At 49.5% G+C, this 27,410-nt stretch overlaps 1 protein-coding gene and 1 long non-coding RNA gene across 2 annotated transcripts in view; one reads left to right on the forward strand and one right to left on the reverse strand.

Moving 5' to 3' along the window:
- Window positions 1–6,710: 6,710 nt before the first annotated feature.
- Window positions 6,711–8,722, reverse strand: LOC139829475 (uncharacterized). Its single transcript, XR_011741950.1, has 2 exons — window positions 8,633–8,722; window positions 6,711–7,100 (listed from the first exon to the last, which is right to left on the reverse strand). It is a non-coding gene; the product is annotated as an uncharacterized lncRNA (long non-coding RNA).
- LRRC75A (leucine rich repeat containing 75A) overlaps window positions 7,766–27,410 on the forward strand; it is a 66,286-nt gene continuing 46,641 nt past the window's right edge. Inside the window, exon 1 of the mRNA XM_065853408.2 lies at window positions 7,766–8,789. Within this exon, the coding sequence (XP_065709480.1) occupies window positions 8,526–8,789 (264 nt within the window). The 5' untranslated portion in view covers window positions 7,766–8,525. The remainder of the gene's footprint in view (window positions 8,790–27,410) is intronic.

Here is a 27,410-nt window from a genome sequence, read left to right on the forward strand (position 1 = left end):
TGAACTGATTGTCCCATGACAAGAGCTTCTGAGCATCCCGGCTGCTCGTGTCCCCTTAATGGTAATAGCAGAGGCTCTGGGTTGTTGAAGGGCTGTGAAACGATCGCTGTTATCGCTGTGCTGATGACACAGAGCGCTAAAAATGCCGCTTTGGACACGGCAGCATGTTGGGTCTGCAGAGGAGCTCCTGCCTCTGGTGTGGTTTGGAGCGTGGCCTCTGCGCTGGGTCTCTGCAGAGATGAAGGTCTGATCTGCCCCTGGGTGATTTCTGTGATAGGTTTTAATGTTAATTTTGCTAAGTGATGGTGGCTATTGTTTTTAATTGCTCTGAGATCAAGTCTAATGACCGCATTTTAAAATGTAGCTCTGCTGATCCTGCGGTACTTTCATGTCACCTTGCTCTTGCAGGCAGCATCACTGAGGTGCTGAGCAATGCCACAAAAGGAGCCCCACAGTAAAGGGAAAGCACATCCAAACTTCTCAACACTATTTCTATGTTTTCCCCAGATCTTAAATCTAAATTTTGGGTTGCAGCTCATCTGCACAACTCATCTTTTCTTTCCAAAATGCCCTACATTTTTGATGCTCCCACCTGCGAAGGAGGAAGGGCTGTTCACCTGCATCCTCTTCCTCCAGCCCCATTTTCTTTTTCCTTAAGAAAGCTGCAGTTTCTTTCCTTCTGTTTACCTTCATCAGATGGTTTGTGCTGTTATTTTCTTGTCCAACCTCCGCTCGTCGTGATGAGAAAAATAATCCTGTTTGGGCTATTGAGAGAAAAAAAAATAGCATTGAGGAGAGCAGATTTTGCATTTCACCTGCATTGTGAAGGCTGCGAATTGTGCTGCCCCGGCTGTTTCCCTTCCATTTCTGCTCTTCTGCAGTCCCCCACAGTTGTTTTGTATTTAACATCTTCCTTTTATGAACACATTTTCCATCTGGGTTGGATTATTTAGGCATCCCAAGGAATGTTTGAAGCTGCATCTCCCTTCCCCCTCTTCCCAGGAAACAAATATTTTATGCAAAAGACTTCACGGGCCCCTCATATAGTGCTGGTTAATTAATTGCCTTATGGTGAATGGGGGATGAACAAACCCAGTGAGCTCTGGTGACCGGGCACGCGGGTCTGGGCTTTTCTGCTGGGTTGGAAAAGGGAAAATCCTCAATTTTGCCAACTTTTCTGATCCTTCGGGGGTGACTGGAAGAACAAGGGGAGCATTTGCCAGCAGGATTAAAATCTGAGCTGTACTCACAGGTGCACAGATCGGGGATCTTGGGCAACTTGGATAGGAATTCGGGCTGCTTACCTGGGGGTGCACTGGGGGAGCAGATGGAGGGAGAGTCGGGATTTTAATGCCGGAATTAATCCTTTTGATATGATCTAAAATCAGGCTTGGTTTCGCAAAGCCTTTGCCCGCTCTGCTCTCCCGCTGCGGTGGGAGGGGATGGAGGGGCCGTGACCTCGGGATCGCTCGGCAAATTCCCTGTTGAAATTCCCCGAGTTTTCTGCCAGCGCCGAGTATGTCACACTGGATCGGGTCAGCCTGACTCGCATTACTGTGTTTTGCTGAAATGACCCCAAAACGTACGATTATTTCAATGAAACAAAATTGAATCTTGCTGCTGGTGTGCTGCGTAATGCAAGGTTTTATTTTGTTGAGGTTTTTTTTATGGCCTACTTTATCCTGTGGATGAGGCTTCCCAGCAAATTCTGCATCGCCAGGGAGGTACCTGTTAGGTCAGCGTGGAAAGAAACGTCATCCCAGGTTCATCCCGGGCCAGGGACCGTCCCGGCAGGGAGGATGGAGGCAGGAGGAGATGCATTATTAAACAGAAACACGGTGTCATGTTGATGCCAGCTGCCTTGCTTCCAGTCGCTTCATCCCAGTAAACACATAGGAAAATTAGTGTTTCTGAAATCAGAAAGTTTTCCTTGCGCAAGTGAATTTAAACTTTGATTTTTTGTTGTTTTTCTTTAATTGTTATTTTTGAAATATCAAATTTTTACTCCAGATTGGAAAGAATCCTGTGGTTTAAGCTCGTCTGTGCCCACAAGTCTTGGATTTAAGTCAGTTTTACCCCACGCTTGAGAGATTTGAACTGCAAACACAAAAGACTTCGCTTATTCCTTCTCAAAAGAAGGATCTTTTTGGTTTTATCAATAGAGAAGGTGCCTGAGCCGGATCATAGCATCACTTTGGGAAGGTCCAGACCTTGCTGTGGTTTCCTGCTTGGGCAAACATGCTGTACCGCTCTTTCCTCTAAACAGAATATAATTCCTTTCAGCTTTAACAAAGTTAAAATGAGGAGGATAAAACTTAATTTTGCAATTAAACTAAGACTAGGCTGTTGTGCGGCGCAGGATGGAGTTTGCTTCTCATCACTGAGAGCTTAAGCCTAGATTTTCTGCTATTTTGGATCCCTGAAAACGGTTCCTTCACCCCAGATAAAGCCCCTGATGACGGCACAGCTCGTCAAGGACGCATCCAGTCAATGAATCCAGAAGCGAGATGAAATTATGAGGATTTATTTGTTGCCCTCCCCCTCCCATCTGCACTTATTGTCCTTTCAGGCTCTATTGAGCAGCAGGTAACTGAGCCTAGATTGTTTTCATTTATTTATTATTTTAACCCTGGAGAGCTGCACATTTCTAACCCGCATGAAGCGCAACCCTCAGGTGCTGAGGCTGATCAAACCCGAGCTGTAAAGTTGCTTTTCCCTGACCCTTATCAGCAAACACATCCAAGCCCTGCACTGGGCAAACTGAAAAGACTCCGAACAAGAGGGTTTAAGCAGCTTTGCACAAATAGGATTTGAACCAGTTTGCTTCTGATAAACAACCACTGAGTTCAGCTCCTCCTACTCAGCCCGATTAGCTTGGGTGGATGGGGGTTATTTTGTTCTTTCTCTAAATGCACCATGGGCTCGGCTGGCAGTTTATTGTGCGTGTTGGTAAAGGTATCGCTGGCATCGCTCCCCTGCATCTGACACTGAGATTTGATGAGGTTGAAGCTGCCAAACAGCAGCAACTTGATCTTGGGCGCTGAACTCCACGTCCTGGAGCAGCAGCTGATGCAGGGAGGGAGCAGGAGGGTTGGGTTGAGGAGCTCAGGGACACGCGTGGCTGGGGGTGTTGGTGCTTGTGGTATGAGAAACCTTTCCATTTTGAAGCCACCGATTCAAATTGGTAATGGTTGGGAAGCGCCTGTGGTGTAAAATGGGTCAGTGAGCGTGGTTTGTGTCCCCACGTTGTCCCCAGCAGCCACCTCAGCCTGGTGCTCGCAGCAGCACATCCATCGCCCCAGGCCAGCTCCACCAAACGGGCTCTAATCCCGAGCAGAAACCAGAGCAAATAACCCAAGTGCTTAATCCAGAGACACATGCACATGCAAACCAGACTTAATAAACTCCCATCATGACAGATGACCGCTCTTCCCAAGGTCAAACGTGGTCAGAGATGGGCTGTGGCAGGGACGGATGGGGTCGGCCCCTCCAAAACATTCGTCTTCACGTCACAGCTGAATGCCGGGAAACATTTGGAAAGCATCAGGAGTGTGAGTCAAACCGACTCGTGGCTCTTGGCTCCGAACGGGCGCTGCGCTCGCTTTTCCTTCTCCGTAGAAATGGTGCAGAGCGACCGGCTCCTCCAGGAGGGCTGGGGGTGATCCTGGCAAAGCATCACCCCAACACAGGGCTGGTCCCAAGGGGGGTTTCACCTGTCACTTTGGTTTTGGCTGCTTCACCCCCTCCATGGCTGTGAATGCACCCAGCACCGCATGGCTGGTGATGGATTAACCCCTCCAGCACTGCTGGGTGTTCACATCCCACCACGGGTCGGGTACCGGAGCATGGGAGGGGATGTGACTCCAGGAGAAATATTCAGGGAAAAATCTGAGATTTGACAGAGATTTGACTTCCAATCCCATATATGAATTGGCTGTTTTCCTAGCAGCACAAAAGGATAATTCTCCATGGAAATGCTCATTGATAGTTCTTTTTTAACTGCTAAAGCATCTCAATAACTTTTCCCTCCAGACCAAAGTTGCAGAAAGCGGTCCAGGCCTTTTTAATCCTGCTGGAAGGGAAGCACAGGGGGTAGTTTTCAAGATGACTCCAGAAAAATATTTGGCAGCCTTAACCTCTTGCTAAACAACTTTGGGACAGTGTGTAAACAGTCTTCTGGTTCTATAAACACGGCATCCAGATTGTTGAGTGGAAAAAAAGGCTGAAGCCATCACGTGAAGGGAAGATGTATTGCTTCCGGCAGCTTAAGTATTTTTATATTCTCTCAGGATTAAGGGTTTGAGCTTGGACATATTTTGCATGGGAAATGTGGGAGGAGAGAGAGGTGGTGCTGGAGGGGGAAAGCACCTGAATCTGGAAAAATGTGAGATTATAGAAGCATCTCTTGACAGCAATTCCCATGCACATTGGGTACCCAAGCATGGGGGGGAGCAGGTTGGTCCCTGGCTGCTGGTGGGGTAATGGGGTGATCCCACATTTTGGTGGCCCCCTGGCGAGCCCGGCTTTGCCGGGGGAATGGGGCATTTGGAGGTGAAATGGTTTGGCCAAGGGTGTTACAAAAAAAATCCCAATTTCCTTCTGTTGCAGCAGAACTGCTTGGAAGGGCATTAGGGTTTGATGAAAATGGAGTTGTTTTCCTCTGAAAACGCTTGTCAAGGTACCATTATTCTAGTGTAGTAAAAGTAATAAGGTGTAGTATATTAATAATTAAAAAAGAGGATGGTGCTTCCATCTATATTGTGCTGATATTTCTCTGGCTGCTCAGGTTGTGTTCTCTGTTGCTTTGGGGGATGAAGACATGGATATTTTTTAAAAATCCTTTTCACTTGCATTTTCTAGCTTGGGCTAAATGCGGCAAATTAATTCAAAGGTGAAAATGAGAAGATTTTGTCCATTGCCCAGAGGAAACATAAGTGTTTCTACGTGAGATTTTTCCATTTCTCCTTAAAACCGTCTCTCAGTATATGTAATATGTCTCATCGTTATATTGCCCCATTTTTCCTGGAGTTTAGTTCGTCTGCAATTACATCTTGCAGCATTTCATAAGGCCCTTCAACCCTGTCTCTCTGCTGTGCCTTGTCAAAGCCGAATTGAATCATGCTTAGGATATGGGTAGCCTTTTGTTCTTTTAAAATCATATTTTTCAATTTGGTCTTCTTCCTCAGGAATTGTCTGGCGAGACTGTTCTCCTCTTGCTGGATTTGGTGATGTCTTCTGGTAAGGCTGGTTCTTTGTTTTGTTTTTTTGGGTTTTTCTGTTGTGTTTTGTGAGGAAGAGCCAAAAATCACATTAACTCTGGAATTCCTTTAAATGCCATCTTGAAAGTAATATTTCCTATGGTCAGCTTAGTCCTTTCAACATAGTGAGTAGCACTAACCTGAATCTGATGCTGACATTTAAAATTAATCCTAATCACTCCATCCTTATCAAGAAAAATCAGCAAGTCCTGCGCTGCCCTCCAAAGCAAGAATCAGTTTTATTTGTGACTGAGCTGAAACCAAATGTAAACGCACAGACACGCGCAAAGCGGTTTGGTGGTGGGACCTCACCTGGGATGTCAGGGAATGTGGCTGCATAACTCTGATTTCAGGTATTTGATGCTGAATTTCCTCCATGCCAGTTTATTCCATAAGGTTATTGACTCGTGGCATAGGTGTTCCCTGGCTTCTGCATAATGCATCGAGAAGCTTTAGTTTCATTTTCATGTAGAAGTGAGAATGTTCTTAAATCTGAGTTTTGTGGGAGAGGAGAAAGGCTGTTTTTCCATGGTCTTGTAATCTCAAGTTATTTCTTTTCAAAATAGTGGACTTTTCTAACACACCCTTACTATTAGAAATCATGAGGAGTATGAACTGAGCGGGGGGACAGCAAACTCCCTTAGACAAACATCCACTAATTTGCAGTTTGCACACATCTGCACTAGGGAAAAAATGCATATTGGCTGTGGATCTGCTAAAGAGTTTAGCAGAATATTTCACGGGTCAGAGAGCTGTGGGACAGACCTGCTGCTCCGCACACAAGTGCTGCGGCCAGATTTTTTTGGCACTGGGTGGGCTCAGTTTGCACACGGGTGTTTTGAGCCTGTATGGAAAATTGTGTGTGTGTGTGAAAGCTGAGTGCTGCCCTGGGCTTGGGTCTGTAGGAAGATGAGACCCTTTTATAGGTATAGAAATGAGTAACACCCCAAGATGGAGCATTCCTGGGGGATCTGCAGGTCTTGTACCATTGAGCCACCAGCGCTGAGCCTGGAGGTGACTCTTGCGCTGCCCTGAGTGATCACGGTGCAGTCGCATCTGCTCACAAGGAGTGTAAACCCAACCCAGCAGCACTTGGCATTTGCTTTGCGTTGGTGTAACAGGGATACACACCACACTCTTTATTATTTATTATTTTGCTGGCTTTGTCCTGTGTGCTATAAATAAGCCTGATCAGGAGCAGCAGATAAACTCTCTGCCCTGATGACAGAGGTGTCATAAGTGCAAAGGTTGGGTTTTATTTATTTACTCAGGGCTGTGGTTACTGTGGCTCAGCCCAGCTCTGTCTCTGGTTCACACAAGCTCGTGGTAAACCAGAGCCAAACCCTACTGATGTCAGTGGTGCTCTGCGCTGTTCTTGTGGTCCGTGTGTAAAAATGCATTACAGCAGTTGGCTTTTGGAGTTTTAGGAACAACTACGTGGGCCTCCATCCATTTGGCTATCCAGGAGAGCTGCCGTTTATTCATTGACACAACACAATATTTGTGCGTTTGTGGATGTGCAGTTGCATGGGATGCAGAGGAGGCAAAAAGTTCTCCTGTGTTGCTTCAGGGTTATTTCTAACACAGTTGCAAAATGCCCCCAGAGCATCTTCTTGCGGGAGATGGCTCCCCCAGGCCGGGCACTGCACAGCACGATGGCTGCGCTGGGTCTTCAGCCCTGGCCCAGCAGAGGTGTGGGGGTGGATGCACAGAGTTTGCTGCATGTCTGTGTTGGAAAACAGCCCCTGGCACTGGGAGAGGGGCTGTGGCCTCATCAGTCCAAAGCTTATTCCTCTCAGGCACCTCTTGAGTAACCAGTCTCCTGCAGCAAATGAGTGGTCCCTGTTTAGAAGAGAGTTGCTCATCACGATCTTTATTCAAGAGCTTCAATCCATGCCCTAAGCCCTGCCAGCGGAGCGCCTGGAAGATAAGGAGTGATTGAATATTGGATGGGGAGCTGCTGGAAGGAGCAGCGTGCGTGAGGGGCGGCTGCAAGGGCTTGGGTGAGGATGGAAGGGGGACTTTGGCTGGGGCAGGGGATGGTAGGGCACAAACACTGATTTCCAGATGGGCACCGCAGGGGAATGAAGGTGAGGGAGGAATCCAGGAGGTGCAGGAGCAGCCAGGGTTTGTTGTGGAACCGCAGCCAGAGCCGGACCTGCGGGTCTCGCAGGACCCCTGTCCGGTGCTTTATCCCGGGGACGGGCTCAGCGCAGCAGCCGCGGGGACAGGCGGGGCCGGGTGCGGGGACCTCCCCAGCTCACTGCACATCCCTGCTGGAGACGGGCACGGCCAAGCGCTCGTAGGTCCCCTGGGGTGAGAACCCAGGGGGGAAACCCCTCCGTGCTCCTCCCCGGGAACCACCGGCGGGGATGCCCCAGCCTGCCGCCCCGGTGCAGTCCCCGCTATAGAAGCCCGGTACAGCTCCCCTCCATGCGACCCCCCTGGTACAACCCCCCCCAGTGCAACCCCCAGCTCTGTGGGGTGAAAGGAGGCGGTGGAGGAAGGAAGAGCCCCGTCCGGCTCCAGCTTCCTCCGCAAGCCCTGCCTTGATGCCCGGTGCCCGCCCCCAGCCCTCCCCGTTGCATGCACCCCCAGCTGGGCGAGCCCAGCCCAGCCGCGCCGCCTCCCCGGGGAGCTCCCGCCGTGCAACAGTTGCCCCCAAATCGTGGCCGCCCCCGCCCCGCCCCGGGGGAGCCCCCTCGGCGCCGGGAGGAGGAGGAGGCAGCGAGGGCGGCTCGGGGGTTGCGCGGAGCCGCCGCCGCTTTGCAGCGCTGAGCACCGGCCGTTCTCATCGCTGCCGCCGCCCGGAGCCGGGAGAAGAAGCTTCTCGGATCCCGGTTTCTCGGCTCCCCGCAGCGATGGAGCGGGGCGGCGGGGCCCCGGCGCGGCTCCTCTCCGCCGGGCGCTGCTGTCCCCTCCTCCGCCTGCGGGAGCGGAGCAGCCCCGCCGCCGCGCACCGACCCCCCTACTAGGCTGCCGGGGGCACCGAGCCCCATCCCGCACCCTCTGAACCCCTTGTGCATCCTCCCAACCCCTCGTCCATCCCTTTGTGCATCCTCCCAACCTCCTGTGCACCCTTAACCCCCTCTCGCATCTTCCCCGCCCCTTTGTGCATCCCCCTGTGCACTCCCAAACCCTTTGTGCATCCCGTCCATCCCCTTGTGCACGCCGCAGCCCCCTTGTGCTCCCCTCCCGTGGCTTCCATCCCCAAACCCCCTTCCCTTGCATGCAGCCCCAGAGCTGCGGGAGCTGGGGCCACACACCATGGGCACCAAGCAGACCAAGGGTTGCCAGCCGGGCAGTGCTGCGGAGAGCCCCCCGGCCCACCACCGCAAAAAAGTGCCCCCCAGGGAAAGGGGGGACTTCCTCACCTCCCTCGTGGTGAAGTCCGGCGAGAAGTTTGGGAAGGGTGGTGGCAGCAGCTTGCCCCCTTACCACCGGCGGATCTGCATGATCCAGGACATGCTGGTGCTGGTGAAGCAGGGGAAGCAGGAGGAGGCCACCGAGCTGCTGAGGCACCTGCGGCAGGTGAGGATGGGCAGGTTTCTCCTGGGGGGTTTGCCTGCTCGCGGTGGGAAAAAGGTAGTCTAGGAGCAAAACACATCCCATTTTCAAAAGCCTGCTAGCAAAGAGGGGGCATGCTCGGTTTTTGCGGGTCTAGCTTTCGTGGCGTAATTGTGGGGAAGTGGCTGAGGAGCTACAGGGTGGTCATGGTGTTGGAGATGGGAAAATAACCCCCGGGAGGTGCTTTGCATTGTCTGCAGCGAGGAACCCTGCCGGCTGCATTTTTGTCCTTCCCTTCATTGCTTTGCGCTGATAGCTCTGGGGTTTGCAGTATGCACAGCCCACTCAAGGAGGTTCCCACTCAACTTTCAAAAAGTTTGATGGTTAAAGCAGATCTGTTAAAGCACTGAGGCAATTTGAGCCAGCAGCTTTTGAGAATCAGCTCCTTTCTTCCCAGCTCAGAAATACCGACTGTTGGCAGCTTTGCTTTTCATCTTGTTCTTTTTGACACACGATCACTCGGTGAAGTTTGGCTGGTGTTGACCGGGGCTTGTAGAAATGAGTGTGCCAGAGCAGGGAATGATTTGTACGGATCCTGAGACCTTTCCCCTTGAAAGTCTGTTTGAGCTGGGCATTAGCTGAGAAGCAACACCACGGAAAGCTGCTGTGAGCAAACAGAAAGGCAGCTGAGGAGCACTGCTCTGTATCCAGCAAATTAGCTTTTAACCTTTTCTACTGATAGATGGTGATAAAAAGACTGAAACGCTGGGCATTTTCAAGGCTCTGGGGTATGTAGGGCTTTGAAAAACAGCAAGTTTTCCATGCAAACTGCAAACAGACCTGGCTACAAACTTGGTTTTTCTCCCAAGGAGCCTTCAAGGCACTCAGCTCAGAGTAACCAGTTCTACCACCTGGGGAAAAGTTGCTCAGATCTTTGCTGGGCATCAGGAGCTGCTTTCCAGCCCCATAGATCTGCTCAGTGTCAGTCTGTCTGCGTGAAAACAGCTGGTCCAGAGTCTCATGATTTCCTTCTTGATTTTTTTTTTTTTTTCTCATTTTTTCCTCTCATTTTCTGGTCCTTTTAACTTTTTAGCAAGTGGATGTGTTGTCTGGGCCATGTCCCTGACCCCTTCACCCCTTTGTGAGGCACACTTCCAGTTACCTATTGCTGCCCGGCTGGTTTATGTGACTCGGGACTATCTTTGGCGCAGTCCCGCTGAGAAATCTGAACAGTTTCATATGTGTTGGCGTTCCTTTATAGAAAGCTCTTGTGAGTGACTGTCAATTGTGAGATAAGGTGCTTTTTCTGAGATGAATGTGCCCCCTCCATGGGAGCTGGGGGTACGACTCTTGGGGACAAGGACCCTCTCCGTCTGGGATCTGTGCGGTCACAGTGGGTGACACGCAGCCAGGAGACCCCACGGGACACAAGTGGCCATGAGTTGGGCAGCAGATCCGTGCCAAAATGTTGTCCCCTCTCAGCCCTGTCAAACCCTTGTCATTGCACCGGCACCCATTGGAGCTGGCAGACAGGCAGGTGCTAATTTTAGAAGGTGTTTCTATCAAACACCCTCCAAAAAAAACCAGTCTCGGTGCCTGTGAAGTACTGTGAGTGCTCCCAAGTTCGCTCCGGCTTCAGACGCTGGTTTTTCTCAACAGCGCTTTGGACCTTCCTCTCCTTCCCCGCGGGGTGGCCGTGCAGGGTGTGAGGGAGCTGGGATGTGTCACATCAGCTGCCTAAATGACAAATCTGACCGTGGGGCATCCCATCATCTGACTAAGTGGGGGGGAAAAACCACTATAAATTAATTTTAAAGTTCTGGGGAAAGCAGGGAACCTGTTACAGTCAGATAAGTCTTTGTGAGTGTTTCTGAAAAGCTTGCTCTGATAAAATATATCTTAGTGTCAAAATAGGGAACATTTTGTCCTAGATACTATAATAGACTCGAAGCACATTTTTAATGAGATGGTATTATTTCTTGTCTCTAGGTAGTGAATGTGGGATACCCCACTGAACAAATCCCGATCGTTGTGGTTTTTGATGGATTGACTTTTGGGAGGTGGCCTTTTGGGGGTGCATCAGTGGTGCTCGGTTCACTCTCAAGGATCTGGCGCTGTGAGGCAGCGGGGAGTCTTCAGGGCCTGAGCTTCCCAGCTTGAAAATGTGGATTTGGGGGGAAGGACAAGCAGAGAGGGATGGACGGGGGGGCAGAGACCTCTTCTCACGAGCTATTAATGCAGCATCCACCGCAGAGGGGTTGTGATGAGGATTGCTCCATGTGGTTGCTGACGTAACGTGCAATGATGATAATGCTGCAAACCAGGTTTTCGAGCAAGCCCGGTGACCTGGTGCCCAGCTCTCACCATTGTTTATTCTTTTTATTTTTATGAAAATCCCTGTGATGTAGGTCACTGGGAGCCTTTCCACTGACTCGACCAAGTTCTGGAGGCATCCCAGCATGCTGGCACGGGGTGGGTGACAGCATCCCTGCCTTTGGAGGTGCCCCACTCTTATTTTCAAGTGGGATGAGCATGTTTCCAGACCTGAGGCTGCCCAGCCTCTCAGCTTTCTTGGACACAATGTTCTGCCCAATGCACCCATGACAAGATGAGGTTTGGGGGTTGTTCTCCTCCCGCCTGTCAGGGCCCCCACAAAAGCTGTGCTTGATAATCAGCCAAAGGGCAGGGCAGCAAACCCATATTTTAAGTGTTGTGCCAGAGAACCAGCAGGTCCTGCCGTTCCATGCCCACCACTGGCACTGATGTTCAGCGATTCACCCAATTTATCCATCCTGCTTCCCTCCCCTGAAATAGGAGCGATGCTGTTTTCATTACAGGATTAATTAGTGTTTCCAAGAATGCTTGGAGGCTGCAAACAACTATAAAAGTGCTAAGATACGAGGCAGACTTCTCTTTGCTGAAAAAGATTAAAAATGTGAACAGCAGACGGACTGATTTGTTTCGAGGCTGCTCTTCAGAGAGGTCAGAAGTGGCCTCTGGTGCAGAGGCAATTTGATCCAACTGCCTGCCCTCAAAATAACATTTATGTTATTGCTGCCTGCGAGGGGCTGGCAGCGGCCGTTCAACGGGGTATGTGCTGTTTGGGCACAGTCGGCCTGATTTTACAACAGGTTCTTTAGTCAGAGATACCGGTTGCTCCTTCCTTCTGCTCTGGAAATGCTGTCAAGTGCCTGGAGCCCAAACCCCACCCTGCAGAATTAAAATCCCATCCCAAAAAAGTGCTGTCTGCTGCCCTCTTTGGATGAGGCGTGTTTTCCCGTAAGCAGTTCAATGTATGGGAGGACAAGTGGAAATACACTGAAATACTTAATACTATGTTGAGGCCAGGGTTTGGGGTTGCAAGAAGCTTTCTAGTCACCTGGATGGAGCTGGTTGCCTTTCATAGAAGTAATCATTGTGCTGAATAATTTGGAATTCTGTTCCTCTGCTATACTGTAACTTCCTAGATTTACCTGTTGGCATCTTCTCTGCTTTCCTGCAAGGACCTGCGGTAGGGCCTCACTCTTAGAGAGGATGAAAACTGAATTAGTTAAAGGTGTCCAACACTTGGAGAAGCCTGAGACCCTGCAGCCCAACCCCACCGGCTGCCACCGGTGTGACAATTGCGGCTCCTGTTTGCTGATGAATTGTTGTGCCTGTTGCCACCAGTTGCAGAATGGGCTAGGCTTTAATATTATCTACTATGTTGCCTTTTTTTTGTTGTTTCTTTTGACACACTCTTAAGTTTCAGTGGTTAAAGCAGCCAAGCGCTGTCAGTATATTAAATTCTGGGAGTGCCTCTCCTGCTGGGGAGAGGATTTGTAAAACAAAGCGTGTTTTCCTCCTCCCCGCTGCCAAATGGATCGTTTTCCCAAGTGAAATGGTGAGGCGCTTCCCAGCACATTACGTTTCACTCGAAGAATTTGCCATTGGTTATGGCTCGACGTGGAGTTTTTGCTGGGCTGTTGCTGCTGCTCCGCTGGAGCTGGGCTGGTGGGAGAGAGGAGGAGGAGGAGGCATCTGCCAGCTTTGGGCATCACCTGCACAGGGCGGGAGGTTCCAGGGATTAAAAGAAAACACAAAAGAAAAAAGGAAAAGAGGGCAAAGTATTGTAATAAAAACCTCTGGGCGCCAAAGATGGCCAGCAGCCGAATGGCAAGGTCCAAGGTGCGGCAAAGCTTCGTGACTTGTAAGGTGGCTTCTCTGCTCACACCAGCCTCACCTGGGTGATGATGGGGTGTGAAGGGCAGGGGAGAGGGGTCAGGGCCCCAAATGGGCAAAGACACCATGATAACTCCAGTTTGCAAGAAGGGGCTGGAGACAAACGTGTTCTGATTCCCATGGAGCTAAGCAGACCCTGTGCCCATGGTGCAGGTGGCCACCTCTTTGCTGGGGACCGTCTGGGATCCTGGTGGCCAGTCCCCCAAATCCATCCCTGCCACGGATGCAGGTGTCCCCCTACCCCATCCAATGCCAACCCCGGGGTTTTACAGCCAAACGTTGAGGGGAACAAGGCAAGATGTGTCCCAACGCCTGCCCCGCTGGGTCGGTGATTAAATGCCTGCTACTTCTGAGCAGCTGCCTGGTGCCATGGGGACTGCGTGGTGCAGGGATGCTTTGTTAATTAAATGATGAATATCTTAATCATAAGAGGGGGCTCGGCCAGGGGGAATAGTAGGAAAAAATAAAAGGCTAATGTAGCAACAGTTCACTTTGGGTTTCTGTGAGCTTCTCCTTGCTACGCCAGAGCAAAAGGCTGCATGATAAAATTAAAAAGCAATTCTTAGAGAAAGACCTTCTGCTTAATTAACATTTGCAAGTTCATCATTCATGACTTACCCAAGTTGTGGCTGTGATTTATATCACACCGAGCCCTTCCTTCCTGTCCCTATTGTATTCTCCCAGCGCTGGGGGTTTTGCCCTGTCTGGGGAAGTGGGAGCTGTTGGGGGGTTTCGGGGCAAGGTTGGGAGGGCAGCGAGCCGTGGGCTGGGACAGCAGTGAGATCTCAAAAGGCCGGGAACCTTCCTGGGGTCAGCATCGCTTCTCGTGCTCGCAAAAAGAGAAACGTGGATGTTTCCAAAACTTGGGAAGTCGGCTCCAGCATCTTGTGGGTGCTCGGAGATGCTGAGATGAGGAGGGGAAGGTTTAGCTGAGTTCAGACCAGCTGGGCAATGTTACACCCGGGCAGGCTTGAAAATCAGTCACCCGTGAAGATGCATTTGGCCCCTTGGTGTAACTTTGTGCATTCACTAAAAGCTCCTGAATCATCTTGTGGCCCAATGTCAGCCTGGTCTACCCTGTTTCCCCAAAAATAAGACAGGGTCTTATACAATTTTTGCTCCAAAAGATGCTTACTTTTTTACGTGTGTAGCTGCCTGGACACTATTTAAATTGACTTTTTGATGAAGTGTAACTAGGGCTTTGGAGTAGGGCTTGTATTTCGAGCATCCTCAAAAATCCTGAAAAATCATGCTAGGGCTTATTTTTGGGGTCAGCCTTATTTTCGGGGAAACAGGCTTTGTGTTACACTTTGTGTGTTACACAACGTGCACTTTCACAGCACACACTGTGTGCCAGGAGTGCTTTCGGGGTGATTTATTTCCCCAAGCTGCTGTTCAGAGGCAGAGATGCTGTTGCATAGTAGATCCCCGTGGAGGCGAGTATGTTGTCAGGCAAGTTTATGATGGTTGCGGTGTCTTTGGCGGCTCATCAGGATGAAGGCGATGTTTTTTGGTGCCGCCTTGTCTCAGATTCAAATTTTCTCCCCAAAGGATGCTGGTCCCTGGCTTTGCACATGCTTCAGGCCTCACGATGCCAAAACTGCTTCAATATTCCTCTTTAGCTGTGCAGTTGGACGTGCTTATTGACCTCTAGAGCAGAGCTTGGGGAGTGCCGCGGTCTGGTTGATGTGATGCAACTCAGCCACAGCCCGACTGGACTGTGCTGCACTGTGCTTGCTCTTGACCCTGTGCACACCAGCCATGGGGCATCACCCCCTTGGAGACCATCCTGTGGCCCCTGGGACCCTGGAGGACCTCGTCAGCATCATTTCTGCCACACGAGCAGTTGCCTGGTTCCTCCTCCTGAGCACTAAGAGCAGCTGATGTGCCCAGGGCTGGAGATTTTTGGCTCCCCGCATCCTGCAAGCTGCTGGCAGGAGGGCAGGGATGAAGAGGTTTTTGTGGCGTCGGGCTCGTTTTTTTGTGGGGGAGCTGGGGCTGAGGCTCTGCCTGCAGCACTGGGCAGCGCAGGTGGAAGTTGGGTTGGTGGAAGTTGGGCAACCGGCTTTGGGATTTGCACTGTTTCCTCTGGTTTGGGTTACTGATGAAACTACCAGCGCACCCCACTTATTTTTAACCCTTAGGCTGGAGGCGTTGACAACAACGATGGTGCCTGGCAGCGGTGGGATGTTTTCTGCTCTCCTCACCGTGCTCCCCAACCCTGCCCTGCTGCAAGCTGCTGTTTTGCAGCATCTTTTCTCTTCTCTTCTCTTCTGGCTCCTTCTGCTCTTCTTCCTTCCCCCATGGGATTCTCAGGTGGATGTGTCCTGGTGTTTGCTTGGCATCCGAGCAGCCTGGTTTTAATTAACCCCCCTGGAAGGCGGCTGCTGCTGCTCCTCCTAAGGGAAATGTATCTTTGGGGGATGCTGAGATGCAGGGAGGGAGGGGAAGGTCAGGCAACTCAGGGGAGGGCAGAGGTGGGACATGTTTGGCAGCATGGGCTCAATGTGCAGAGCCCCTATACGCAGCAGCGATGCTCACCCTGCCATGGAGCACAGTGGGTTTTCTCTGCTAACAGGGGTGTCCTCCCTGGGACTGGGGTATCCGAACAGAAGCAAGGTTCCTGCCTGTGCCCTCTCTGGAGCCAGAATTCTCCAAGCTGGCAGAGGTTAATGGTTGCAGTTGGCAAGCCAGCCCCTAATCAGCACTTTATCTATTTATATAATAGCAGGAATGTGTCTTTTTTCCTGCCTCCAGGCTGCTGCAGCTTTCACATCTGATGTGAAATGCAGGCAGCTCCATGCTCCAGCCCTCAGACAGGCTGGCATGCACCTTTTTTTTCTTTCTCTTTGAATCTTGCTTCAACCTATAAAATCCCTGTGTCTGAGGATGTCTTCTCTTGCCAGCCCGTGGGTGTGACAGCTGTGCAGAGACCTCCCTGCACATCCCAGCACTGGGACCTGTGCCGTGATGGTGTGTGGGGGTCTCGGTGGGCAGGGGAATGCCCTTGAAATTCAGTGTATTGTAGCTTCTTATTAAATTTAGGTCAATAACAATATTCTATGTGTTGTGGGGGGTTTGTGACCACGGCCTCCTCTTAAGTAAAGAAGATGGTTATATATTAATATTAATTTCATTCTTGTACAAAAGGGGTACAGGATTTTTTCAGCATCTGGCTGCTTCTGCAGGTCCCAGCCAAAAGCCCAATGTGATTTAATGCGTAATTCTACTTTTCTCTTTTGTGTATCTCAGCCTCTTTCTCCTCCAAATCCTGGAGAAAAGACCAGCGAACTGTAAATTTAGTCTTACCTCTAAAAGCAAAACCAAATTGTCCTTTCCCTTCCTCCCCAAGCAGGAGGTTTTAGCTCCAATTACTCCTGGCTCTGACCTTGCTGCTTTGTGAGCCGGAGCTGCTTCTAGCTTTCCAGAATTCTCAGATCTTTCTAAGACTCTCTGCCTTTCAGAATTTGTGTCTTTCAAAGTTGGCGACGCTTTCTTAGTGCAAGGGTTTGGTCCTCGGCCACGCACTGGAGCCGATGGGAGGGAGATGCCTCCTTCCTCCTACCTTTGGGTATCTTGAGGGGCTTCTCGTTCCTTAGGACATCTTTATATTAAATCTTTCCAGAGGCCTGGCTCTCTTGCCATTACAGAGCAGGACTCAGGTTTGTTATCAGTGGAAGAATTTCTTTATGAGGCGTGTCTGGGTTTTACGCATGTTCCAACAGCCTTGTTGCCCCACGTTTGGTTTCCTTGAGCTCTGCTGTCCACAGCCTGCTGCTTTCGGTCCTTTAATACCCTGTTTGCCTTTGAGGTTGTTTTTTGGGGAGTAGCAGCTGCATTTCTAGGACTGTTCCACTGCAGATCCGCTCCTGCTTCCGGCTGCTCGTCCCTGTGCGGTTTTGCAACGTTTGTGGATGTGCTAACAGGGAGCAGGGGGTTGCATTCATGTGTTGCACAAGAGGTTATTTCTAAGGCACTGTCCCTAGACTTCTAATAGTTATTGAGTTGAAATGAATGAATATTAACTAAAGGAGAACCCAGCCAACCAGCCTGCGCTCCGAGCAGGGCCCTCAAATGCAGGGGAAGGGTGTGTGTGTTTCTTTGAAGGATGGGGAAGTGTTTGCTGGGTTTCTCAGCTCCTTGCTTTATGTTTAGCTACAAAAATAGAGAAAATGAAGGCTAGCTGGGAAAGCAAAAGTATGCCAGGTTAGCAAATCTGTGCCTGGGAGCCCCTGGTCTCGTGGCTGGGTACCACATTGGAAACGCTCCCAGAGCTGCCTCTTCCTCCGTCTCTGGGGATGCTTGAACTGGGATCACTGGGGGGATGGCTGGGAGCTGGCGAGCAATTAATTACTCTCCTTTCTGCAGAGCTGTTCCTTCACCCCCATCTTCCCCAAGGCCAGGCAGATCTTGGCACAACAATGAAATCCCAGCAGGGGAAAGCAAAATGTGCTGAGGAAGGAGAGCAGATGTGCCCTCAGCCTTTCGCAGCCTACGGTGGGAAATGGTTATTTCAGCTGGAGATGTGCCGAGGGTTTTTGCTGGGACGTCTCTCTCCGTTCCCACCCTGTCTGTAGTGCTGGTTCCGTGGAGAACAGTTCTCGTGGTGGGGAGCGGTGGTACCATCTCTCTGACCATGGTTTGGGGAACCCCTACCTCCTTCATATATTTCCACATATACCATCCATTTGGATACAGCTCTCCCTGCTTCACGACTGGAAGAACTGGGGATCTGAAGGAAACCTCACTCCTGGTGGCTTCCTGGGCGAAGGCGGAAAGTGTGAAGCAATTTGGGATGCGAGTGTGAATGACCTAGATCCATGGTCGTGACCGCAGCCAAACTCAGCAAGGAGGGAACGGTGATTTAAGCACTCAGTTTTTATGGGAAGGGATATTTTTTTTTGGTCATTCTGTAAGAAAGAGGATGTTTTCCTGTTTGGTTGTAAAAAACTGCTTCTGCTTGGTGTAATCAGATACTTCCTTTTCTGAGCAAGGAGCCTGGTGGATCTGGGGGCATTTATTTAGGCAGCTGTTTGGCTGGGTGATTAACTTTTTATGTTTTAATTCTAGTGGGAAATGTTGAATTTTGGGCTTACACGATTGATTTATTTCTTTGTATTTCTGACTCAAGTTGCATGGAGATGAAAACAAGAGTTTAAAATGCAGAAAACTAGTATTTTAATGTTATTTGATCAGTTAATAAACTAAAAATATGCTGGACATGTAGGGCAGACAAAGTAAATATCTCAAAACACATTTTACATTTAAAACTAGTTGATTCATTAACTAGAATGTTTATTGTAGATAATGAATTACACTTCTGGTCACCATAATAGGCGATCTTGGCCACCCGGGTTGCAGTTTACTTGCAGATTGGAAAACGTGCATTTCTTTGTTGTACTCATGGTTTGTTCATGGAGTTGTTGAAGTTTGGGTGTTGAGCTGGACGAGGTGAATTAACTGTAATGATGTTTTCTTCGTCCTTATGAGCAAGCCAGGCTCCTCCAAAAGCTGTGTTTGTACTTCAGTCTTTTCTGGTTGTGTTTTCATCAATGACTTTCCTTAAAAATTTGGCAGCCAGCATGTCCTGCTTGCCTAGGCTAACGTAAGCTGTTTAATATTAAAGCGTGGCCATAGGCTGGCGTCATCTTACATTGCTTGTTTGAAATAAGTGTTTTAAGGTAAATGTATTCAATGTTTAAAGCAAATTTAAATAGCTGTATTAATTGAATTTTAACATCATTGAATTGAATCCTTGTGCAACCCACTCCTTAATTCTTCCTTAACAAGGTTGGGCATCTAGTAAACCCTTTGCTGAGCCAAACGCCTTTACCATTGGGTTTCTCAGAAGAGACTGAGCAATCCGGGAGGATCCCAACCTGCTGTGCCTCCCTTACCCCCAGTTTGGAGGCACCTGCCAAGGCAGATCCTCAGAGGAGCTTCCGAATTCCCCGGTGCCGGAGAGGGAAGCTGCTAGGAAAGTCTTCAGGAAAGATTTCACTTTTCAAGCTTCTTCCCTCTGAGCCAAGTACCCAATCCCAGATCCCAATACAGAGCACCCTCTGCTCTCCCTAATGGTTAAAAATCTTGTGCTGGAAATAAAAACACAACAGCAGGGGATAAGACATGCAAAAATACTTATTTTTTTTCCCTTAACCCCCAAAACCTACTGACGTTCCTTCAATTATATGTTCCTGTAAGACAGGGGCAAAGTTCCCAGTTACCCATGGTGTAAATCACAGCACTGAGTCTTGGGGTGGGAAGATGGGAGACTTTTGAAACATCATGAGAAGAGTGGAGGTAATTTGCCCCAGCTGATCGTCTCATCCATTCCCTTCCCATTTAGCATCCCATTTTTCTTGTGGGTGTTTATCTCAGCAATTCCTTTCCTTGGGCCGTTTGACAGCTTCTCGTACAGCGGACAAAAATCAATATATTATTACGTGTGCCATTACCAACCTGTCAGGCTGTATAATGGGAATTACAGACTGGCTGCCCGGTGAGTGGGGCGAGGGTTGCGGTTTATACAGCCGAGCGTGAGGTTGTGCTTTTCATCCTCTCTTCAGATTACAAATATAGCTCTTAACCAAATACCTTAGTGCGCTAAAAAACACCGAGCATCACCAGCATGGGTGATGTCCTTCCATGTCTCCTTGGTGTTACTCGCAGCAGGGCTGTGATGTCTGAGTTACACCGGGCTTGGGAAAGACCTTGACCCAAGTGAGCACTTGATGGATGTAGGTGAAAGCCGTATTTCTGCCCCAAATGAGAGCTGCTGGTGTGTTGAATGTTCATAGCAGGGTCATGTAGCCCAGCTGATGCTGCTGGGGACTCTGGGTTTGGTAAATTCCTTTGTGCCTCAGTTTTCCCGGGTGTAAAGTAGGAGTGTGCTCCGAAACTACATCTGTTGGGGTGCGTGGGGACTCATCTTAGGGAAGGCTCCTCCTCCCTGGGACTTGCTGATGCAAGCACGCTTTCAGTATTCAGCTGAGTTATTTCACTGATTTGGCTTAAGCAGGGGGAAAAGGTGTCTTTGAACTGTATGTGCACAACATCTGCTTTCTGACATCTACTGTATGAGTAGAAAAATCCAGTCCTTTCCGTGGATGAATGCCAGAAGAGGCATCTCTCCTCTCTTGCCTCATTACTTAGGACGAGGGTGTCAGCAGCTCTGAGAGCTGTTAGGACTCCGGGTTATCCCAGCTTTTAGGATGTGTGCATCTCTGTAAACCTCCTGTGTGCAGGCATCATCTGCCACAGCAGGTCCCTGCTCCCACACGGGTACCAGCTGCTGTAACTGTACCACAAGCTGATTTTCCAGACCATGGCACTGCTTATTAAATGAATAGTCTGAACTACAAAAAAGAAATGGCGTGGGTGCTCTTTCTGACCTTTTGCATGCACGGCTTGGAGCTGCTTGGTCTTCCCTCTTTTTTCCTTCCCACCCTGTTGCTGTCCGGAGAAGGAGGGTGGAGAATTTGGCACGGTGCATGTGACAGGGTCAGCCCGTCTGCACCAGCACAAGGTTTGGCTCCAGTGAACCGCTCCATCCCTGTTCAAACAGATGTGAAGCAGTTCTCTGATGAGATTAACTCCCTGAAACATGGTAAGAAATCTCTGCTTGGGGTGCTTTCATCTCTTGCCCATCAGCTGCTATTCTCCACCAACACAAAGGAAATAAATAAGCTAAACTCCTCTCCTGCAAGCCATTAAAAAAACCCCTCTCTTTTAGTGTTGCCGCATCGTGTAAATCAACTGTATTTTCTAGGAGGACTCATGTTTGTTTATGTGCCTGCCCTTCAGAGGAGACAGTGTCAGAGCACAAATGTAGAAGCCTGAAATAATCCCCAAAGGTGGGAATAAGGTTCCTGCAAGTTCAGGTCATTTCTCAGTGCTCTCTCTGTTAATTGCAGAAGGACGAGAATGACACCTTACTGCAAAGTCCTGACGGGACCCAATGCTGACCAAGCTCCATCTCTGGATACTTCACCTCAGACCAAGCCAACGGGGTGTCGCAGGGCTGATTTGCAGCTCATGTGCTACGGGCTGTGCTGCTGGTTAAACTGGATGCAGCTGTCTCCAGAGAGAACTGCACAAAGCAAAAGAAATAATGGGGTGGGGGGAAAGTTGGTTTTGTGTTTGGGTTCTGGACTGGGACCTGAGCATCTGCTGTGTGTGTTTGTGCAATACACGCTATTTTGGCCTGACTCGGCTTTTAGTGTTGTGGCAGCTAAATGTGGAAGAGGCAGTGATGTGGAGGCAGTAACCAGCAGCAGCAGGTTGCAGCAGGACTGTGATGCATGGGGAGAGATGTGGCTCCACTGCCCAGCACTGCTGGGCTGTGCTCAGCCCTGAGCAGAGCTCGGGAGAAAGCCCTTGGCAAACCAAACGGGGCTGGTTTGGGGGTGAGATCAGCTTGGCCAAAAGGATTTGCAAGGCCTGGGTGCCAACGGGTGAAATGCAAAGGTTTATCACCCTTGGGAAGCGGGCAGATGGGGTCTCGTGGCTCTCCTCTTGCAGCAGGCTTTGCCTTCATCACCCCTCCAAACCCTACGTAGTAGGGGAAAGCACCTTTCCTGCTCATTTTGCAGAGGGAATGGAGGGGCAGAAAGGCTGAGCATCCCCCTGGTAAAGGAGAGCATCCTCTGGAGCAGCGAAAGCCCCAGGAACAGGGACGGCGGTGTCCGGAGGTGACAGAGCCGTGAGGGGGGCTTGGAGCAGCTTCTCTTTATCTCTTTCTGAACGTGCATGTCGGGAAAGATAAGGGGGGAAAAAAGGAAAGTCATAAAGCAAATTGAGTCTGCTTGTCAGCCTGCTGGCCCTCAGAAGTAGGTTTTTCCAACCTTCTCTACTTGTCAGTGATGATTTTGAATCAGCCTGTGGCGTCTTCAGAGAGAAAAGAGGTTTTTTTTCTTATTTAATGTCTTGCAAAAGAAGTCTTTCCTTCAGGCATGATTCCTTGGCATTTCTTGCGGGGAAGAAGGTCCCAACACTTGCTGTGTGTTAAATGCCACCCCGGCTGACTGCAAATGCCGTGGTTTACCCCCGTAAGGCTGTAGGTGTCTGGTTCACCACGGGCCAGTTGCTTCTACGCTTGGAGGCCAGCCCAATGACTGTATAAGTCATGTCTCAGTGCTTGTCTTGATATTGAAATCAGCTGTTTCATGGCCAATTGAGGAATTTCAGCCCAGGGTTGTGGATGTCTCGGTGGGACTGTAGCAGGGAAGGGAAAGCTCGGCTTGCCGGCAGACAGGGCTGCGTGGTGAGCTCATCCTGGCTTTGCTCTTGCTCAGCTCATCGTCTTGCATCAAGTTTCAGTGATTATTCAGCCCTGCGGTTGTATCTGGAAAGCAATATTAAGAGGTTGGTCCTGCGTCCTGAAGGTTTCTAGGGTTCTTCTTTCTCTGCTGTTAACTTCAGGAGAAACTGGTGGTCAAAAATATTAGTGTTGGCTATTTTGAAGTTGGAAAGTAAATGTTCCTGGCCTGTAATGCTGTGCTGGGAGTTTCAAGCCAAAGATTTTTGGTTTAGCACCTGTGGAAATATTCTTAGCCCATAGCATTTTGTGGGGTCTAGCTTAGTTTTCCCAGGAAGGCTCAAACCACCCGTGGAGAAGTAACAAGGGATTAGCAGGGTGCTCAGTTACTGCCGGCATTTCAGGCCTCGGCTTCCTGGGATGGTGTCACATTGTAAGGAAACAGGGAAATAGCCCAGGGCATGGAGGCAAAGGCTTTTCTTGCTGAGTGCTTCACTGATGTTCCTCCAAGATTTTTGCAAGGGGAGGTTTTGGCCATCCCTGCAGATTGCATGCGCAGAACTCATGGCCGCATTACCCCGGCTCTTCTAGAGCTGCCTCCTGCCTTGTTACTGGGACTGACTGGTGATCCTTCTGGTCCTCATCTCGGACCTCAACAGTGAAGGGTGGATAGAAGGGTGGAAGGAAACTCCTGGTCAGGTTGGGAGCAACAAGAAGGAAAAGCCTCTACTGAAATCTGCATTATGTCAGCCCGAAACGCAGGCGCTCTGGCAGGACTCAGCGGTGGAAGCAGCAGATTTCCAAGCAGCCGTCTCCTGCAAAGTGAGCTTGAGGTGTGGTTATTGTCATGCACAAGTGTCAGCTAATAGCGTGCAATCTGCTGGGCATGGCGCTGCCACAAATCCATCATGTACTGAATTTCCTGGGCAAAGGTGCGTTTTCTGTCTAGGTCATCCCGAGTTCATCTGGCACACGCCGCCGGCATCTTTCCTGGGAAATGAAGTATCAACAAGAGCAACTTAATGGCCCTGACTGTCAAACAAAGCAGAAATATTCTCATTTTTAAATTGGGGAGGGGGGACTTTGACACCTCTTGCTGCTGAACAAGATGTATGGCGGCTCCTGGGCAGGCAGAAGGGGATGGCTTTGCTTTTCCCTTCCTCCTCCCAGCCTTGCTGCTCTGGGTTTGGGGGTGCAGAGAGCACCTATTCACCTTTGTAGAGGACCCAGAGCCTGCAAACAGGGCAAGGGGTGTGGAACAACAGCAGAGAAGCTGTTTATTGTCTGTGTCTGCTCAGCACCGCTAGTGAAACCTGGATGAATTTCTCTTCTTGGCCAAGTGCAGGGGTCTCTGGCTGTGTGGGGGTTAATCTGTCACATCCCTCCCAGCCACCACCCTCAAGCCCTTCTGCAGTGATGTGTGGTGAAACGAAGAGGAGGATTTTAATAGCACTTACTGGAAATGTTTGCTGGCAAGTCCATGTGCTGGCTCTTGCAGGGCAGAGCACTTCGTGGACCAGCCCAGCCTGCAAATTGCCGGCGTCTCCTGGGACCTCGCTGCCTGATTTTGTGCAAAATGCTCTTCCACTGATCACTTAAGCTGCATTTCACTCTGGCGAGCTGATGTTTGTGGTGTGGCTTGGCCATCACTTCTCCAGTCCTACCCTGTGCTGCTGTGAAGGGACCGAGGTGGAGAGGGCAGTGGCAGAGAAGTTTTGCGTAACAAAAGCCTGTATTAAGTGCTCCGCTAATCAAAGCCCTTTGGCTTCAGTTGGACTTAAACATTTGCTTGTAGTTAATCAGGTGTCTAAGCTGTTTTCTGATTTGGCAAGCATGGGATAAGATATCCCAAAGGAGGAGGAGAGCAGAACCATGGCCTCCCAAATAAAGGTATTGGTGAATGTGATCCTTAAAGGGCTCCATTTCATGCTGGACAGACTAATCAGTGTGGTTATGAGGATTAATTCAATAAGCTCACGCTGCCCCAGCGCTGGGGACCAAGCTTTTCAGAATGTGGGGTGAGCTACCTGCATCTTCAGGCATCTTTGCACCACTACAGATCTGCTTGGTTTTCCGTCGTTTTCTCCTCCATCTTGCTGCTGGGGAAGCTGAAGAAAAGAGAGATCAAGTTATTTGCCCAAAACTCTGCAACAATTCAGCTAGCATGGAGAGTCCTGACTCACTTATAACAAACAGAGTTGGGGGAATCTCCCCAAAACCAGAGTAACTCCATCATTTGTGAAGCTTTGGGAGTCTTTGATCTTCTTCCCTTGTGAAAAGCTTCCCCGAGCTGCTCAGACCACCTCTGCCCCTCATGTGGCTTTTAGGACGATAACCATGGGTCTGCATCTCCATTCAGTGATGGAAGCCTTTTTTTACCATGTTGACAAGGACATGATGGCACATAATAAATCCTTTTCCCTTTTTAGGGAGGTGAATTTAGGAGTGCCAGCCCTCTGTGTTAAATAGCATCCTCCTTCATTGCTTTTCCCTGCTGTAACCGCTTCGTGCGCACCTTTATCTGGTTTTCTTGCTGGGTAGTCCTTTGGCAGCCGTTCATTCCTGGTGCCGGCTGCATCTCATGCCGGAGAAACAGACCCTGCCAAGCTCGTTAGGTGGCCTGGGCTGGTCCTAAATATGCCTCCATATAAATACACAACATTACAGTTACCATGATTATTATGCAAAGCATAGATTATTCTAGCATACAAGTGGTTTATATAGTGATTTACCATTGCTTTGAATCCCATTACATGAATCTGCTTTATTAATGGACTTTGTCCATGCTTGAGATTAACCATGATGCTGGATTTGCAAATGACAGAATTGAAATTCATGTTGTCCATATTAATTAGCTGTGTGATGCTGGCCTTCTTGTCAAGCTGTTAGAGGCTGTGGAAACCTTTATTTTTATTCCATTCCTGTTGCTCTGTCTTCAGTAAGAAAATGAGTTTGGTGCTGTGGGATTTGTTTGTTTTGCTCCTTTGCTGGAAGCCTCTTTTTAACTGTTGAGAAGGTACCAAGCGTAGAAAGAGGCTTCATCCTTGATGTGGAACAGGCTGTCATTAACTGAGGATAAACCTAAATGCAGAAAAGGGACAGGGAGCTATTATTTCAATGCCAAGTTAAACCCTCTATTTTCATCTCTTTCTTTGAGCTAAAATCTCCCTGTGTCTCGTTCCTTCTCAGGTTTTACAGTGTAAAATCTCTAGTAGGTGTCTTCTTGCAGTGATACGTAGCCAGATTCTTGTGTTGTGCAGCACACTGGAGTTGTATTTGTTGTGCTGAGGTGGTGCCAATGGTGCACGTTTCGGTGTCTGACTCTTCCCTCGCCAGTCTATCCAAACCCATTTCTGTCCCTGCGCTCCTCCCACCCAGGCTCCTGCAGCGGCATAAATGGCTTAACGTGTTTTTATTGGAGTCAGCTGCAATTTGTTGGTTTAAATGATCTTTTTGTAATGTTCACATAATTCTGTGGCAGACAGTTTAAAGAGTTAATTGAATATTTCTCTCTCTCAAAGATGTCTTAAATTACTCCCTTGAATAAGCTACTCTGGAAAAGAGCTGTGTTGAGGAACAATGATGCTTATTTTTATTAGTGCCTGGATCAATAAGATCTTGGGTTTTATTCTAGCACCTATCTGCTTTGAAAGATCCCGAAGCAATTGTCGAAGGATTTGTATAGTCTTCCACTGCCGAAATTCAGTCCCTTTGAAGTAGAGCTTAGCATTCATTGAGCGGTAACAATATGTCCCTCCATAGCTAATGCAATAATAATCAACCCAGGGCTTGGAAGTGAAACCAGGTTTTGGATAGCAGTTATTGGATTGCAAGCTCTTATTGTATGTGCAGTAACGGATTGATTTCTTTTGGTCATTGGGGGGGGTCCAGGAGGCTTCCTGGTGATACGGTAACATCGTTATCGATGCTGCAGGTTCAATGTGATGTGCCTGGGAATTTCAGTTCTTGGGGGTGATGTGGGAGTGTTTCCTGGCAGCTTGGCTGTCTGCGTGCTCGCTGCTTGGCAGAGCTGTACATCAAAACAAACCCCCCTATCAGATAGCTGTGGGTAATCCCCATCTGCATTTTTGGCAGTGCTGCTAGCACAGACCTGATTGATCCCCCGCAATGATCAAGTTTCTTTTTCCACCATTGGATTGCGACAGCTCTCCTGGCTGAGGAGAGGAGGGGAGATCTTCGGAAAGCAGCGTTTTGTGTGGGTAGAAAAGCGAATGTGATTCTTCAGCCGTGATTTGCAATTCTATACTTTCTACACTCAGCTGTACTGGGATAGCCTGTCCCTGGGAACAGCTGGTTTCCCCATGCTCCGGGAGGGCTTTTCACCCCACGGGCAAGGCTGCGCTGTTGTACATCACAAGGAGACCCGCGCTGACCTCCTCCTGGAATCTCTCATGGTGGCAGCTGCTGGGAACAGGAGATGTGGCTCCAGTGGGCCAAGGCAATAAATTCTGCTTTCCTGCTAACCAGGGGCAGGTTCAACAGAGTTAATGGCAGAGCCGGGCAGCTCCTGCTGGGTTGTGTTAATCTGTGAAGTGAGGGCAGCTTGGAGAAAGCGGCTGGATTAGAGCAGGGAAGAGTGAGAGGTGAGGAGTCCCATTCTCTCATCTTTTCTATTTAGAAAATAGGGTGGACCCCACAGCAGGACCAGGTGAGGCTGGCTTCTGTGTGCTGTTATCTTGGTTGTCCATCACATCAGCCAAACCTCAGCCCTAGGAAGATCCAGCTTCTCCCAGTGTCCTCCTTGAGATCCCAGCTGGACATCCCAGCTGCAGACCATCTGTCCTCCTGTCCATCCGTCTGCTGCCATGCAGGGTGCACCACAGCCAGGTCCTGGTCCTTCCCTTACTGGGTCCTCTTCCTTCCTCTGACACCAACTCCCCAAAACATACAGGATCTTAATTACCTTTGAGACTTTTGCCCCTTTCCTGTCATGTAATATGGGCTGACACACAGAGTTACCCGGGGAAGGACAGAGAGGTGCAAGGATGGACAAACAGCACAATCGCTCAAGCTTTGTTGTCTGTTCAATTCATTATTAAGGTTGGGCCATCTGGGTTAAGATTTTTGGACTCGGCTTATCCCCTAGCAGAGGTCTTTTCAGGGATGTGGAAAGCTCATTGCTGTTGATGCAATGCAGTACGTGCAGG

The sequence above is a fragment of the Patagioenas fasciata genome, chromosome 19 (assembly GCF_037038585.1).
Source record: "Patagioenas fasciata isolate bPatFas1 chromosome 19, bPatFas1.hap1, whole genome shotgun sequence".
NCBI lineage: Eukaryota > Metazoa > Chordata > Aves > Columbiformes > Columbidae > Patagioenas > Patagioenas fasciata.